This window comes from Bombina bombina, chromosome 5, assembly GCF_027579735.1.
Source record: "Bombina bombina isolate aBomBom1 chromosome 5, aBomBom1.pri, whole genome shotgun sequence".
Lineage (NCBI taxonomy): Eukaryota > Metazoa > Chordata > Amphibia > Anura > Bombinatoridae > Bombina > Bombina bombina.
In genome coordinates, this window is record NC_069503.1 from 54,877,624 (window position 1) to 54,896,197 (window position 18,574).

Genomic DNA, 18,574 nt, shown 5'->3' on the forward strand with positions numbered 1-18,574 from the left:
AGAGAAACCTCTTTGACCAAGAATCAAGCGTTCAATCTCCATACCTTTAAATTTAAGGATTTCAGATCTGGATGGAAAAAAGGACCTTGTGACAGAAGGTCTGGTCTTAACGGAAGAGTCCATGGTTGGCAAGATGCCATCCGGACAAGATCCGCATACCAAAACCTGTGAGGCCATGCCGGAGCTATTAGCAGAACAAACGAGCATTCCCTCAGAATCTTGGAGATTACTCTTGGAAGAAGAACTAGAGGCGGAAAGATATAGGCAGGATGATACTTCCAAGGAAGTGATAATGCATCCACTGCCTCCGCCTGAGGATCCCGGGATCTGGACAGATACCTGGGAAGTTTCTTGTTTAGATGAGAGGCCATCAGATCTATCTCTGGGAGCCCCCACATTTGAACAATCTGAAGAAATACCTCTGGGTGAAGAGACCATTCGCCCGGATGCAACGTTTGGCGACTGAGATAATCCGCTTCCCAATTGTCTACACCTGGGATATGAACCGCAGAGATTAGACAGGAGCTGGATTCCGCCCAAACCAAAATTCGAGATACTTCTTTCATAGCCAGAGGACTGTGAGTCCCTCCTTGATGATTGATGTATGCCACAGTTGTGACATTGTCTGTCTGAAAACAAATGAACGATTCTCTCTTCAGAAGAGGCCAAAACTGAAGAGCTCTGAAAACTGCACGGAGTTCCAAGATATTGATCGGTAATCTCACCTCCTGAGATTCCCAAACTCCTTGTGCCGTCAGAGATCCCCACACAGCTCCCCAACCTGTGAGACTTGCATCTGTTGAAATTACAGTCCAGGTCGGAAGAACAAAAGAAGCCCCCTGAATTAAACGAAGGTGATCTGTCCACCACGTTAGAGAGTGTCGAACAATCGGTTTTAAAGATATTAATTGATATATCTTCGTGTAATCCCTGCACCATTGGTTCAGCATACAGAGCTGAAGAGGTCGCATGTGAAAACGAGCAAAGGGGATCGCGTCCGATGCAGCAGTCATAAGACCTAGAATTTCCATGCATAAGGCTACCGAAGGGAATGATTGTGATTGAAGGTTTCGACAAGCTGTAATCAATTTTAGACGTCTCTTGTCTGTTAAAGACAGAGTCATGGACACTGAATCTATCTGGAAACCCAGAAAGGTTACCCTTGTTTGAGGAATCAAAGAACTTTTTGGTAAATTGATCCTCCAACCATGATCTTGAAGAAACAACACAAGTCGATTCGTATGAGACTCTGCTAAATGTAAAGACTGAGCAAGTACCAAGATATCGTCCAAATAAGGAAATACCACAATACCCTGTTCTCTGATTACAGACAGAAGGGCACCGAGAATCTTTGTGAAAATTCTTGGAGCTGTAGCAAGGCCAAACGGTAGAGCCACAAATTGGTAATGCTTGTCTAGAAAAGAGAATCTCAGGAACTGATAATGATCTGGATGAATCGGAATATGCAGATATGCATCCTGTAAATCTATTGTGGACATATAATTCCCTTGCTGAACAAAAGGCAATATAGTCCTTACAGTTACCATCTTGAACGTTGGTATCCTTACATAACGATTCAATAATTTTAGATCCAGAACTGGTCTGAAGGAATTCTCCTTCTTTGGTACAATGAAGAGATTTGAATAAAACCCCATCCCCTGTTCCGGAACTGGAACTGGCATAATTACTCCAGCCAACTCTAGATCTGAAACACAATTCAGAAATGCTTGAGCTTTCACTGGATTTACTGGGACACGGGAAAGAAAAAATCTCTTTGCAGGAGGTCTCATCTTGAAACCAATTCTGTACCCTTCTGAAACAATGTTCTGAATCCAAAGATTGTGAACAGAATTGATCCAAATTTCTTTGAAAAAACGTAACCTGCCCCCTACCAGCTGAACTGGAATGAGGGCCGTACCTTCATGTGAACTTAGAAGCAGGCTTTGCCTTTCTAGCAGGCTTGGATTTATTCCAGACTGGAGATGGTTTCCAAACTGAAACTGCTCCTGAGGACGAAGGATCAGGCTTTTGTTCTTTGTTGAAACGAAAGGAACGAAAACGATTGTTAGCCCTGTTTTTACCTTTAGACTTTTTATCCTGTGGTAAAAAAGTTCCTTTCCCACCAGTAACAGTTGAAATAATAGAATCCAACTGAGAACCAAATAATTTGTTTCCCTGGAAAGAAATGGAAAGTAGAGTTGATTTAGAAGCCATATCAGCATTCCAGGTCTTAAGCCATAAAGCTCTTCTGGCTAAGATAGCCAGAGACATAAACCTAACATCAACTCTAATAATATCAAAAATGGCATCACAGATGAAATTATTAGCATGCTGGAGAAGAATAATAATATCATGAGAATCACGATTTGTTACTTGTTGCGCTAGAGTTTCCAACCAAAAAGTTGAAGCTGCAGCAACATCAGCCAATGATATAGCAGGTCTAAGAAGATTACCTGAACATAGATAAGCTTTTCTTAGAAAAGATTCAATTTTTCTATCTAAAGGATCCTTAAACGAGGTACCATCTGACGTAGGAATGGTAGTACGTTTAGCAAGGGTAGAAATAGCCCCATCAACTTTAGGGATTTTGTCCCAAAATTCTAACCTGTCAGGCGGAACAGGATATAATTGCTTAAAACGTTTAGAAGGAGTAAATGAATTACCCAATTTATCCCATTCCTTGGAAATTACAGCAGAAATAGCATTAGGAACAGGAAAGACTTCTGGAATAACCGCAGGAGCTTTAAAAACCTTATCCAAACGTATAGAATTAGTATCAAGAGGACTAGAATCCTCTATTTCTAAAGCAATTAGTACTTCTTTAAGTAAAGAGCGAATAAATTCCATCTTAAATAAATATGAAGATTTATCAGCATCAATCTCTGAGACAGAATCCTCTGAACCAGAAGAGTCCAAAGAATCAGAATGATGGTGTTCATTTAAAAATTCATCTGTAGAGAGAGAAGATTTAAAAGACTTTTTACGTTTACTAGAAGGAGAAATAACAGACAAAGCCTTCTTTATGGATTCAGAAACAAAATCTCTTATGTTATCAGGAACATTCTGCACCTTAGATGTTGAGGGAACTGCAACAGGCAATGGTACATCACTAAAGGAAATATTATCTGCTTTAACAAGTTTGTCATGACAATTATTACAAACAACAGCTGGAGGAATAGCTACCAAAAGTTTACAGCAGATACACTTAGCTTTGGTAGATCCAGCAGGCAGTGGTTTTCCTGTAGTATCTTCTGGCTCAGATGCAACGTGAGACATCTTGCAATATGTAAGAGAAAAAACAACATATAAAGCAAAATAGATCAAATTCCTTATAAGACAGTTTCAGGAATGGGAAAAAATGCCAAACATCAAGCTTCTAGCAACCAGAAGCAAATGAAAAATGAGACTGAAATAATGTGGAGACAAAAGCGACGCCCATATTTTTTAGCGCCAAATAAGACGCCCACATTATTTGGCGCCTAAATGCTTTTGGCGCCAAAAATGACGCCACATCCGGAACGCCGACATTTTTGGCGCAAAATAACGTCAAAAAATGACGCAACTTCCGGCGACACGTATGACGCCGGAAACGGAAAAGAATTTTTGCGCCAAAAAAGTCCGCGCCAAGAATGACGCAATAAAATGAAGCATTTACAGCCCCCGCGAGCCTAACAGCCCACAGGGAAAAAAGTCAAATTTTTGAGGTAAGAAAAAATATGATAATTCAATGCATAATCCCAAATATGAAACTGACTGTCTGGAAATAAGGAAAGTTGAACATTCTGAGTCAAGGCAAATAAATGTTTGAATACATATATTTAGAACTTTATAAATAAAGTGCCCAACCATAGCTTAGAGTGTCACAGAAAATAAGACTTACTTACCCCAGGACACTCATCTACATGTTTGTAGAAAGCCAAACCAGTACTGAAACGAGAATCAGTAGAGGAAATGGTAAATATAAGAGTATATCGTCGATCTGAAAAGGGAGGTAAGAGATGAATCTCTACGACCGATAACAGAGAACCTTATGAAATAGACCCCGTAGAAGGAGATCACTGCATTCAATAGGCAATACTCTCTTCACATCCCTCTGACATTCACTGCACGCTGAGAGGAAAACCGGGCTCCAACTTGCTGCGGAGCGCATATCAACGTAGAATCTAGCACAAACTTACTTCACCGCCTCCCTTGGAGGCAAAGTTTGTAAAACTGATTTGTGGGTGTGGTGAGGGGTGTATTTATAGGCATTTTAAGGTTTGGGAAACTTTGCCCCTCCTGGTAGGAATGTATATCCCATACGTCACTAGCTCATGGACTCTTGTTAATTACATGAAAGAAAGTGTGTTTTTAATTTTTTCCTCATATTTTTTTATAGTAAATTATAAGATATGATGAAAATAATGGTATCTTTAGAAAGTCAATTTAATGGCGAGGAAAACGGTATATAATATATGTGTGTACAGTAAATGAATCAGAAGAAAATTACAGCTAAACACAAACACCGCAAAAATGTAAAAATAGCCTTGGTCCCAAACGGTCAGAAATAGGGAAAAGTGCTCTGGTCACTAAGGGGTTAAACATATAGATATAAAACACATCATATGACTAAATCATACATGATTTTGTAAAAAATTATATATTTGTTTAAAAAATTCTTTTTCGAAAATCCTTAAAAAAATTGAAGTTTCTTTAGAATATGGTAATGCTAAAAAAAGTTCAATCACTTAAAATAAAGAGTCGATATAGATAGTCTATGTTATGCGTAGTATATGATTGATAGTAGTCGAATCCTTACCGGACTTCCTATGAAGCGATGCAATGTTTTTTGTTGATGATTTTTTTGCTGAATAGCAACTTCCTGCATGCCACCTATGTGGGATAAAGTCACCTTCGTTACGGATTATCTGGAAGGTGACTTCATCCCGCATAGGTGGCGTGCAGGAAGGTGCACGGACACTAGGACGCACTGAGTTTGAATCAATTTTGGATGTAAGCATTATAGGTCAACGGATCGATCGTCTATTCAGCAAAAAAATCATCAACAAAAAACATTGCATTTCCAAAGAAGAATTTTTTAAACAAATATATCATTTTTTACATGATTTAGTCATATGATGTGTTTTATATCTATATGTTTAAACAAATAAAATGGTATCTTTTAATATATATACATATTGCATGGAGTACATATCTATTATAGTTAATATTCATACATTGTTTAACTCTATTTATATAATGTTTATATTTATTTGAGGCACAGTTCCATACAAATATTATTCAAATATTTATATATGTTATATTTGATATATTTTTTCTTGACTGCTTGATAATTTTAGATTTTAAGCCTAATTTTTTTAGGCGCTTTGCATTAATCCCCCCCCCTTTACAAAACTCACTTTGAAATGGCTGCCAAGCTCAACCCACTGATGACATCATGATCTGGGCTGCCTATGGCATCCAATCAGAAAAGGCTCACTAGTTAGATTCAACAGACTAGCATTGCTATTCATCAGAGTGCCTAGATGCAGCCCAGATCATGTCATCATCAATGGGCAGAGTTTGGCAGCCATTTCAAAGTGGCCAGAGACAATATTTATTTTAAAATAACTTTTACTGTTCCTGCTGCATGATATAGAGCTAGCTGAGCATATCTGGTGGGCCAATGACAAGAGACACATGTGTAGCCACCAGTCAACACTCAGTAGTACATAAGTACAGAAGTGAAATTAAAAGTATCATAAAATGACACATTCTATCTAAATCATGAAAGTGTAATTTCCTATCCCTTTAATTAACAGAAAATGTATGTGTATAAAGTCTTGCTGGTGATTAATTATCTGGGTTGGTGTAAGTCAGGGGTTAATTTGATATTGTTTTATGTACTGTTAAAGGGACAGTAAAGTCAAAATTAAACTTAAATGGATTGGATAGAACATGACATTTCAAACAATGTTCCAATTTACTTATATTATAATTTGTGCATAGTTCTCTTAGTATCCTTTGTTAAAGAGTAAATCCTAGGTGAACTCAGGAGCGTGCATGTATCTTCAGACAGCAGAGTTTGCAAGAACAATTATAGCATTGTTATACATAGTTACAAACACTGCTGCACAGAGTACTAAATACGCGTGCACGCCCCTAAGCTCATATAATATCAGCCTTCTAGGTTTACTCTATAACAAAGGATATCAAAAGAACAAGGCAAATTAGATAATAGAAGTAAATTGGAAAGTTGGGTACAATTGCTGCTCTATCTGAAACAACAGGGTTTAACTCTTTCACTGTCAGTTTTGGTTTCTGTCTTTGTGTCAGGGTACCAATAAGACGAGAAGTGCAAAAATAATCCCACCTTTATTAATAACAAAAAATAATAAAAAGTCCACAAGTCAAATAACAAGCCAGGAGTCAAAGCCAGAGCTAGTAGTCAGACGAGCCGAGTCAGGAGCCTGTCACACCGCGCTGCTCTAGCTGTTGCTAGGGGCGCAGCATTTCCTTCCCTGCTCGTTGCCAGGGGTAGTGTCGGGTCTGGATGCCTGCAGCGCAGACGTCATCGTCACATGCTCCTGATGCCGGTCAGACCTCTGTGGCACGAATCCTGCGCCTATTTAAAACTTTTACAAATGATCTGTCACTGCCCAGGTATAGGTGTTACTTTGTGTGCTCCTGGGTGTGACAGATCATTCTATCTATATGCCTATTACTGTTGTAGAACCTGCCTGACTGCCTACTCTACCTACTTTACCCCATAACTGCTAAATTGTATTACTGTTGTCGAACCCTGCCTGCCGGACAATTCTAGTGGTGTGCCCTTGGATTTCTTTACTGTTGCCAAACCCTGCCTGTCTGACCATTCTAGTGGTTCATCCTTGGACTGCTTTGCCATTGCCGCTGGGGACTGTCCTACCTGTGGTGAGTGCAGCCTTCCTCATCTTATTAACTTTCTCAGCTCTGGGATATTCCCTATCATTCCGGCTCGACGCCGGGATAACAAGACTACTGGCAGAGTATCCCACAAGCATTACAGAGCCAAAGCGAGTATTTAGACGAGCCAGAATCAGGAACAAGGAGAACAGCAAAGTCAGGAACAAGTCAGGAATCAGGAACTAGAAGAGACATCAGGCAAGCCAGGTAATACACAGGAACTTGAACACAGGAACTAACAAACAGGTCTGAGACAACGCAAGGGCAAAGCATACTGAACAGAGGCCTGTTAAATAATAAGTGATTACATTACAATTCTGAGACTGCAACCTGTATCACACGGATTTTGTACAACAGTCTGGCCATAAAAGGGCGTGCAGGAAATGAGCAGCATCAAACACTCTGTACCAGACTCCGTAAGAAAGGTGAGTAAAATGGCTACCAGCAGCACATGGCAAACAAAGCAGGGGAAAAAAACTGACACTTTGATGATGTTTTCCTAATTATTGTGTGATATTGTGTTTTTAATTATACAAAAAATTTGAAATCTGGTCTGGATTACAATCACTTTTTATTTGCTTGAAAAAACATTGTAAATAATTTATATAGTAAAAAACACAATTTATGCTTACCTGATAAATTTATTTCTCTTGTGGTGTATCCAGTCCACGGATCATCCATTACTTGTGGGATATTCTCATTCCCAACAGGAAGTTGCAAGAGGACACCCACAGCAGAGTTGTAATATAGCTCCTCCCCTAACTGTCATAGCCAGTCATTCGACCGAAAACAAGCTGAGAAAGGAGGAACCATAGGGTGCAGTGGTTACTGTAGTTTAAATTTAAAAATTACCTGCCTTAAAATGACAGGGCGGGCCGTGGACTGGATACACCACAAGAGAAATAAATTTATCAGGTAAGCATAAATTGTGTTTTCTCTTGTAAGGTGTATCCAGTCCACGGATCATCCATTACTTGTGGGATACCAATACCAAAGCTAAAGTACACGGATGAAGGGAGGGACAAGGCAGGTACTTAAATGGAAGGAACCACTGCCTGTAAAACCTTTCTCCCAAATATAGCCTCCGAAGAAGCAAAAGTATCAAATTTGTAAAATTTTGAAAAAGTATGAAGCGAAGACCAAGTCTCCGCCTTGCAAATCTGTTCAACAGAAGCCTCATTTTTAAAGGCCCAAGTGGAAGCCACAGCTCTAGTGGAATGAGCTGTAATCCTTTCAGGAGGCTGCTGTCCAGCAGTCTCATAGGGTAAGCAGATTATGCTTCTTAGCCAAAAAGAAAGAGAGGTTGCCGAAGCCTTTTGACCTCTCCTCCGTCCAGAGTAGACAACAAACAAAGCAGATGTTTGACAAAAATCTTTAGTAGCTTGTAAGTAAAACTTTAAAGCACGGACCACGTTCAGATTGTGTAATAGACGTTCCTTCTTCGAAGAAGGATTAGGACACAAGGATGGAACAACAATCTCTTGATTGATATTCTTGTTAGATACCACCTTAGGTAAGAACCCAGGTTTGGTACGCAGGACTACCTTATCCGTATGAAAAATCAGATAAGGAGAATCACATTATAAGGCAGTTAGCTCAGAGACTCTACGAGCCGAGGAAATAGCTACAAAAAAAAAAGAACTTTCCAAGATAAAAGTTTGATATCTATGGAATGAAGAGGTTCAAACGGAACTCCTTGAAGAACCTTAAGAACCAAATTTAAGCTCCATGGTGGAGCAACAGGTTTAAACACAGGCTTGATTCTAACTAAAGCCTGACAAAATGCCTGAACGTCTGGAACATCTGCCAGACGCTTGTGCAAAAGAATAGACAGAGCAGAAATCTGTCCCTTTAAGGAACTAGCTGACAATCCTTTTTCCAAACCTTCTTGGAGAAAAGATAATATTCTGGGAATCCTGACCTTACTCCATGAGTAACCCTTGGATTCACACCAATAAAGATATTTACGCCATATCTTATGTTAAATTTTCCTGGTGACAGGCTTTCGTGCCTGTATTAAGGTATCAATAACTGACTCGGAGAAGCCACGCTTTGATAAAATCAAGCGTTCAATCTCCAGGCAGTCAGCCTCAGAGAAATTAGATTTGGATGGTTGAAAGGACCCTGAAGTAGAAGGTCCTGTCTCAGAGGTAGAGACCATGGTGGAAAGGATGAAATGTCCACTAGATCTGCATACCAGGTCCTGCGTGGCCACGCAGGTGCTATCAGAATCACTGATGCTCTCTCCTGCTTGATCTTGGCAATCAGTCGAGGGAGCAGAGGAAACGGTGGAAACACATAAGCCAGGTTGAAAGACCAGGGCGCTGCTAGAGCATCTATCAGTGTCGCCTTGGGATCCCTGGACCTGGATCCGTAACATGGAAGCTTGGCGTTCTGGCGAGACGCCATGAGATCCAGTTCTGGTTTGACCCAACGATGAATCAGTTGTGCAAAAACCTCCGGATGGAGTTCCCACTCTCCTGGATAAAAAGTCTGACGACTTAGAAAATCCGCCTCCCAGTTCTCTACACCTGGGATATGGATAGCTGATAGGTGGCAAGAGTGAATCTCTGCCCAGCAAATTATTTTTTAAACTTCTAACATCGCTAGGGAACTTCTTGTTCCCCCTTGATGGTTGATGTTAGCTACAGTCGTGATGTTGTCCGACTGAAATCTGATGTACCTCAGAGTTGCTAACTGAGGCCAAGCCTGAAGAGCATTGAATATCGCTCTTAGTTCCAGAATATTTATTGGAAGGAGAGACTCCTCCTGAGTCCACGATCCCTGAGCCTTCAGGGAATTCCAGATTGCACCCCAACCTAGAAGGCTGGCATCTGTTGTTACAATTGTCCAATCTGGCCTGCGAAAGGTCATACCTTTGGACAGATGGACCCGAGATAGCCACCAGAGAAGAGAATCCCTGGTCTCTTGGTCCAGATTCAGTTGAGGGGACAAATCTGTGTAATCCCCGTTCCACTGACTGAGCATGCATAGTTGCAGCGGTCTGAGATGTAAGCGTGCAAACGGCACTATGTCCATTGCCGCTACCATTAAGCCGATTACTTCCATACACTAAGCCACCGAAGGGCGCGGAATGGAATGAAGAACCCGGCAGGAATTTAGAAGCTTTGATAACCTGGACTCCGTCAGGTAAATTTTCATTTCTACAGAATCTATCAGAGTCCCTAGAAAGGAAACTCTTGTGAGTGGGGATAGAGAACTCTTTTCCTCGTTCACTTTCCACCCATGCGACCTCAGAAATGCCAGTACTATGTCCGTATGAGACATGGCAATTTGGAAGTTTGACGCCTGTATCAGGATGTCGTCTAAATAAGGGGCTACTGCTATGCCCCGCGGCCTTAGGACCGCCAGAAGCGACCCTAGAACCTTTGTAAAGATTCTTGGGGCTGTAGCTAATCCAAAGGGAAGAGCTACAAACTGGTAATGCCTGTCTAGAAAGGCAAACCTGAGAAACCGATGATGATCTTTGTGTATCGGAATGTGAAGATAAGCATCCTTTAGATCCACTGTAGTCATATATTGACCCTCCTGGATCATTAGTAGGATGGTACGAATAGTTTCCATCTTGAATGATGGAACTTTGAGGAATTTGTTTAAGATCTTTAGATCCAAAATTGGTCTGAAGGTTCCCTCTTTTTTGGGAACCACAAACAGATTTGAGTAAAAACCCTGTCCCTGTTCCTCCTTTGGAACTGGATGGATCACTCCCATAACTAGGAGGTCTCGTACACAGTGTAAGAATGCCTCTCTCTTTATCTGGTTTGCAGATAATTGTGAAAGGTGAAATCTCCCTTTTTGGGGGGGAAGCTTTTAAGTCCAGGAGATATCCCTGGGATATAATTTCCAACGCCCAGGGATCCTGAACATCTCTTGCCCACGCCTGGGCGAAGAGTGAAAGTCTGCCCCCTACTATATCCGTTACCGGATAGGGGGCCGTTCCTTCATGCTGTCTTAGAGGCAGCAGCAGGCTTTTTGGCCTGCTTACCTTTTTTCCAGGTCTGGATTGGTCTCCAGACCATCTTGGATTGAGCAAAAGTTCCCTCTTGTTTAGCATTAGAGGACGTTGATGCCGCACCTGCCTTGAAGTTTCGAAAAGCACGAAAATTAGACTGTTTGGCCCTAGATTTGGACCTGTCCTGAGGAAGGGCATGACCTTTTCCTCCAGTGATATACGCAATAATCTCCTTCAAACCAGGCACGAATATGGTCTGCCCCTTGAAGGGAATGTTAAGTAGCTTAGATTTTGAAGTCATGTCAGCTGACCATGATCTAAGCCATAGCGCTCTGCACGCCTGTATAGCAAAACCAGAATTCTTAGCCGTTAGTTTAGTCAAATGAACAATGGCATCAGAATAAAAGAATTGGCTAGCTTAAGTGCTCTAAGTTTGCCAAGTATGTCATCCAATGGAGTCGCTACCTGTAAAGCCTCTTCCAGAGACTCAAACCAGTACGCCGCAGCAGCAGTGACAGGGGCAATGCATGCAAGGGGCTGTAGGATAAAACCTTGTTGAATAAATATTTTCTTAAGGTAACCTAAAAATTTTTATCCATTGGATCTAAAAAAAAAAAGCACAACTGTCCTCGACAGGGATAGTTGAACGCTTTACTAGAGTAGAAACTGCTCCCTCCACCTTAGGGACTGTCTGCCATAAGTCCCGTGTGGTGGCGTCTATTGGAAACATTTTTCTAAAAATAGGAGGGGAAGGGAACGGCACACCTGGTCTATCCCATTCCTTATTAATAATTTCTGTAAACCTTTTAGGTATTTGGAAAAACATCAGTACACACCGGCACTGCATAGTATTTATCCAGTCTACACAATTTCTCTGGCACTGCAATGGTATCACAGTCATTCAGAGCAGCTAAAACCTCCCTAAGCAACACGCGGAGGTGTTCAAGCTTAAATTTAAATGCAGAAATATTAGAATCAGGTATCTTTCCTGAGTCATTAACATCACCCACTGACTGAAGCTCTCTTTCCTCAGCTTCTGCATATTGTGAGGCAGTATCAGACATGGTTCTTAAAGCGTCAGTATGCTCTGCATTTTGTCTCACCCCAGAGCTATCTCACTTACCTCTAAGTTCAGGTAGTCTGGCTAATACCGCTGACAGTGTATTATCCATGACTGTCGCCATGTCTTGTAAAGTAAACGCTATGGGCGCCCTAGATGTACTTGGCGCCATTTGAGCGTGAGTCCCTTAAGCGGGAGTCAAAGGGTCTGACACGTGGGGAAAGTTAGACGGCATAACTTCCCCCTCGTCAGATTCCTCTGGTGATAATTTTTTTTAAAGACAGAAAATTATCTTTATTGCATAAAATGAAATCAGTATATTTGGTACACATTCTAAGAGGGGGTTCCACCATGGCTTTTAAACATAATAAACAAGGAGTTTCTTCTATGACAGACACGTTTATATAGACTAGCAATGAGACTAGCAAGCTTCGAAAACACGTTAAATCAAGTTAACAAGCAAATATAAAAAACAGTACTGTGCCTTTAAGAGAAACAAATTTTGTCAGAATTTGAAAAACAGTGAAAAAATGCAGTAAATCAAACAAAATTTTTACAGTGTGTATAATAGGCTAACAGAGCATTGCACCCACTTGCAAATGAATGATTAACCCCTTAGTTCAAAAAACGGATAAAAAAAACGAAATAGACGTTTTTAAACAGTCACAACCAACTGCCACAGCAAGCTGTGGCCCTACCTTCCCCAATAAACGACTTTGGAAAGCCTTTGGGCCCTTTAGAGATGTCCTATAGCATTCAGAGGGCCTTTGAGGGAAGCTGGATGTCACAGTTTGTAATTTTAAGTGCACCAACTGTAACTTTTTATACTACAACAGTGGAAAGCCTCAGGTTTCTAGTCAAAATTTAAGCCAGCCATGTGGAAAAAACTAGGCCCCAATAAAGTTTTATCACCAAAGCATATATAAAAACGATTAAACATGCCAGCAAACGTTTTATATTGCAATATCATAAGGGTATTACCCCTGGGAGTAAGCATGATACCAGTCGTTATTAAATCACTGTATTCAGGCTTAACTTACATTAATCCGGTATCAGCAGCATTTTCTAGTGTTTTCCATCTCTAGAAAAAATTATAACTGCACATACCTGATAGCAGAATAAACTGCACGCCATTCTCTCGCTGAAGTTACCTCATCTGTGTAATCCCCTCAGACATGTGAGAACAGCAATGGATCTTAGTTACAACCTGCTAAGATCATAGAAACCTCAGGCAGATTCTTCTTCTATTTACTGCCTGAGATAAAATAGCACAACTCCGGTACTATTTAAAAATAAACTTTTGATTGAAGAAAATAAACTAGCTATATTTAACCACTCTCTCCTACAACGTCCTTTCTAGTTGAGAGTTGCAAGAGAATGACTGGCTATGACAGTTAGGGGAGGAGCTATATTACAGCTCTGCTGTGGGTGTCCTCTTGCAACTTCCTGTTGGGAATGAGAATATCCCACAAGTAATGGATGATCCGTGGACTGGATACACCTTACAAGAGAAAGCAGCATTACATGATATATGCCCACATGGTATAAATATACCTAACACTTGTGCTCTTGATACAAAGGGATTTATCAGACATATAATGTTCCCTTTATATATACAGTATGTGCTATTATCAGTTCTTGTGGCTTCTAACTAACATGAAAACATCTAACAGACATAATATCAAGTTACAGAACATGACACACATATTATATACCCAGTATACATGTAGGTTATAGTAGCCATTTAAATTAAACTGATTATGATCACGTATGTACCGGTTACTGATATTGTGTCTCATGAAATAAAATCAGTTTCCCCTCAGTAATCCCTCTGGTATATAACATGTACAATGCTAAGCATCTATTGCTATAAGAAAAGGTTTATCCGCATGATGTACACATTAAATATATCTCCCATATGTCAATCATTTGAGACTGATGTTCTTGTTTATATAAGTCTCTAACACTCTTCATATAAACACTCCTTTATTCTGTAAATGTAATTATTTCCTCCCCTATGTAAATCAAACGTACAACTCCTAACACTGGCATATTAATAAACAACACTGGGGGTGCTTTGGTGGTGAATGATTGTGTAAACTGGTCAGTATGAGGACAGATCTGTATATTCCTGTGTGGTGTTTGGAGTCTATCACATTGATATGAGAGAAACTGAGGTGCACGTATATAGAGGAATAAAGGACAGCAGGAGAGCACTGCCAATCTGGGGCTTTTATAACTGGGATTTAGTAAATATTATTTACAATAGGATCCTTTTTGTTGCTTCTATTTAGAGAGTTTGTCCTCTTTAGGATAATTGTATCAAATTGGAAAATTCAGGTGGCGCTTAAAAAAGCTGTGGGTTAAATACTAATACAAACTCTTAAAAATTCCCTCTTTGAAAAAAATTCTTACTAGATGCAGTCAGCTCTTCAAAACACTTAATTTATTAAACACAGTATGAAGACAATTCAAATGTCATTAAAACATTGTTCAAATATCATCACAAATTCAATCATACGTTTTGGCCCAAAACAGTTACAATCACCATTCATACAGCCTACAATTTCTATTCACTGATAACTTTAACTATACTATATAAAAATTGATAAAATAACAGGTCAATATCAGTGCTTAATCAACAATAAAATAGTTCAACCATAAAATGCTCCTTCAACTTTTTTAGGTATACTGAGCTTCTATGAATTTCCTTACTGATCGTATCCTTTGTAAACACTATGCAACATATAACCACCAGTGCAATGTTTGATATAAGAGAACCGTAGTGTTAACTTGCTGTTAGTCAGTTCAAACAGTATCAGCTGTCTCCAATTGTAAATAATGTGCAATGTTCTTAAACAACTTGGTTATCCAATCACCACCTCTTTCTAAATGTGCTTCCAAATTACAAACACTGTTGGTGCTGGGTGTGCTAATACAGTCTCTTTCCAATAGTATCACTTTTTTTGTCACAGGATTAATTAAGCGTGTTAGTCTCCTCTAATTATATCTGACATTATCAGTGCAGGGAACCCTGTGCTCTTAATCACACACATTCTCACCTGCTCCTTATCGATGTCTTGTCTGGATGTTCCCCACCGGCAGGTACGCTGTGTTTGGTGCGTCTCAGGATACTGGGTTTCTTTAGTAATGATCTTCACTTGCGCAAGTCTTGGTATGGTTACTATCTACCTCCCAGCCGTCAGGAAAACCTTAGGTCTCTGCACATAGGTACTAAGTACGCAGAGTCCTTGCATTTAGAATAAACTCCAAATTCTTAAGTTCCACAGAGAGTATGCTTATCACCTTCAACGTTTCACCCCTAAGGAGTGGGGCTTTCTCAATAGGATCCTTTTTGTTGCTTCTATTTAGAGAGTTTGTCCTCTTTAGGATAATTGTAAAAATGTTTGTACACTGTGCATATAAAGTTTATTTGTGTGTAAATATTTGGTGTTTTGTGATACCGGATGTAAAAAAAAATTTTCCCCACTTTCTAAATATGTGAAAGATTTCTTCCCTTGTGAATCTTTTCATGAGTTTTAAGATTATCCATTTGTGTAAAACTTTTTCGACACTCTGTACATGTGAATGGCTTTTCTCCTGTGTGACTCCTTTCATGAGTTTTCAGACTGCTCATTCCTGTAAAACATTTTCCACACTCTGTACATGTGAAAGGCTTTTCCCCTGTGTGAATCCTTTCATGAGTTTTCAGATGCTTCTTTTGTGTAAAACTTTTCCCACACTCCGTACATGTGAAAGGCTTTTCCCCTGTGTGACTCCTTTCATGAGTTTTCAGACGATCCATTAGTGTAAAACTTTTTCCATGTGAATGGCTTTTCTCCTGTGTGACTCCTTTCATGAGTTTTCAGACTGCTCATTCCTGTAAAACTTTTTCCACACTCTGTACATGTGAAAGGCTTTTCCCCTGTGTGAATCATTTCATGAGTTTTCAGATGCTTCTTTTGTGTAAAACTTTTCTCACACTCCGTACATGTGAAAGGCTTTTCCCCTGTGTGAATCCTTTCATGAGTTTTCATATAACTCTTTTGTGTAAAACTTTTCCCACACTCTGTACATGTGAATGGCTTTTCTCCTGTGTGACTCCTTTCATGAGTTTTCAGACGCTCCATTCGTGGAAAACTTTTTCCACACTCTGTACATATGAAAGGCTTTTCCCCTGTGTGAATCATTTCATGAGTTTTCAGATGCTTCTTTTGTGTAAAACTTATCCCACACTCCGTACATGTGAAAGGCTTTTCCCCTGTGTGAATCCTTTCATGAGTTTTCATATAACTCTTTTGTGAAAAACTTATCCCACACTCCGTACATGTGAAAGGCTTTTCCCCTGTGTGCATCCTTTCATGAGTTTTCAGACTACTCTTTCGTGGAAAACTTTTCCCACACTCTGTACATGTGAAAAGCTTTTCTCCTGTGTGAATCCTTTCATGATATTTCAGACTACTCATTTCTTTAAAACTTTTTCCACACTCTGTACATGTGAACGGCTTTTCCCCTGTGTGAATCCTTTCATGAGTTTTCAGACTACTCTTTAGTGGAAAACTTTTTCCACACTTTGTACATGTAAAAGGCTTTTCTCCTGTGTGAATTATTTCATGATATTTCAGACGATCCATTTGTGTAAAACTTTTCCCACACTCTGTGCATGTGAAAGGCTTTTCCCCTGTGTGAATCCTTTCATATTTCAGAATACTCATTTCTTTAAAACTTTTTCCACACACTGTGCATGTGAAAGGATTTTCTCCTGTGTGAATCTTTTTATGAGTTTTCAGATGTTCTATTCGTGTAAAACATTTGCTGCACTCAGTACATGTGTGTGGTTTCTCACCTGTGTGAATTTTGTAGTGTTCCAGTAGATGAGACTTGCATCTAAAGCTTTTCTCACATTCTGTACATTTGAAAGTTTTTTCCTTTGAATGCATCATTTGGCTAGACTGTAGACTTTTCCATTCTTTAATATCTTTTGAGTACTCAGTAAATGTGTGTGGTTTATCCTCTGGGATAATCATTTCACTAGATAAGTCATAAATGTTGTCCTCTTCTTTGATGACTAAATTACTCTCTGTACATAATGATTGCTGCCCAGTTCCTGCCAAGTCACCATCCTCTCTAAATATCTGCTGTGATATCTCCAATGTTTGTGAACAGTCATTAGTGTCTAAGACTTTTGGAGTTTGCGGTAACATTCTGATGCTTCCTATAGTGAAGGATGGATATGAACTATTCAAGTGTTTGTCTACATAAAAAGAAATGGAATAAAGAAAAATAAGAATGTTTATTTATTTATAATATAATCCATCTCAATAAAAAACATTTTTTTATACTCAAATGTCTTCTGTTTTGTATTTTTAAAGGGACAGTCTACACCAGAATTGTTATTGTTTTAAAAGATAGATAATCCCTTTATTACCCATTCCCCAGTTTTGCATAACCAACACAGTTATACTAATATACTTTTAACCTCTGTGATTATCTTGTATCTAAGCCTCTGCAAACTGCCCCTTTATTTCAGTTCTTTTGACAGACTTGCAGTTTAGCCAATCAGTGCCTGCTCCCAGATAACTTCACGTGCACGAGCACACTGTTATCTATACGAAACACATGAACTAACACCCTCTAGTGGTGAAAAACTGTTAAAATGCATTCTGAAAAGGTGACCTTCAAGGTCTAAGAAATTAGCATATGAATCTGCTAGGTTAAGCTTTCAACTAAGGATACCAAGAGAACAAAGCAAAATTGGTGATAAAAGTAAATTGGAAAATTGTTTAAAATGACATGCCCTATCGGAATCATGAAAGTTTATTTTGGCCTAGACTGTCCCTTTAACTTTATTTACCTGTAAATCACAAATTAAAAAAGCATGACATAGAATGTAAACATTACTACATCATAGTAAACTAAATTACTGATTACTGATGAAAACAAGTTATAGGGCCGCACTTAACATGGTGCATGTGAATAATGTTCTCAGCCAGGGAACAAGTACATCTGTATTCTGGGCACTAGAGGGGGCATCCACCATCCTCATTTAGCATTGCACAAGCAACTGCACATACAGCCCTGCCCGGCTCATGCACAACCAGTTGGGTGAGAACATGATGTATTAATCATCACAGACTAATAATCAGTGTGAGATGTTTTGAGAGGGTAAGAAGCAGTGACCGTATGATAATCTTTAGCTTTCGGCTGTGGTTCTATTTATATAAACACCCAAAAACGTTATTAGTTTAATAATACTCACTGTAAAATTAAGCACACAAATCAGTGGGGGTTCTGGGGTGAGGAACACTGGGGAAGTTGTGGGTGTTCCATGAGCGAGGTCAAGGCAGGGAAAGATGGAGTTGCCGGTGTTCTGAGTAATGAACCAGGTCAGGGGGTGAGGTTAGTTGGACATGATCTGTCTAAAAGGACAGAGGGGGGAGTAGTATTTTTTACCCTACTCCTCAACCCAATGGGGGTTGCTCCTTCTTTATAACTGTCACTGACACAAATGTTCTTAAAGATGCAGTTATAAATATAATAGTTTACATTTATTTACTGGGAAATTAGAATAGGTCACTCAATTAAAGTCAGCATAATATCTATTTTACTTACCTAAC

General features: G+C 39.5%; 1 protein-coding gene across 1 annotated transcript in view; it reads right to left on the minus strand.

The window, feature by feature from the left end:
• Positions 1-15,723: 15,723 nt before the first annotated feature.
• Positions 15,724-18,574, minus strand: part of LOC128661302 (zinc finger protein 585A-like) — a 304,604-nt gene continuing 301,753 nt past the window's right edge. Inside the window, exon 3 of the mRNA XM_053715573.1 lies at positions 15,724-17,206. Within this exon, the coding sequence (XP_053571548.1) occupies positions 15,740-17,206 (1,467 nt within the window). The 3' untranslated portion in view covers positions 15,724-15,739. The remainder of the gene's footprint in view (positions 17,207-18,574) is intronic.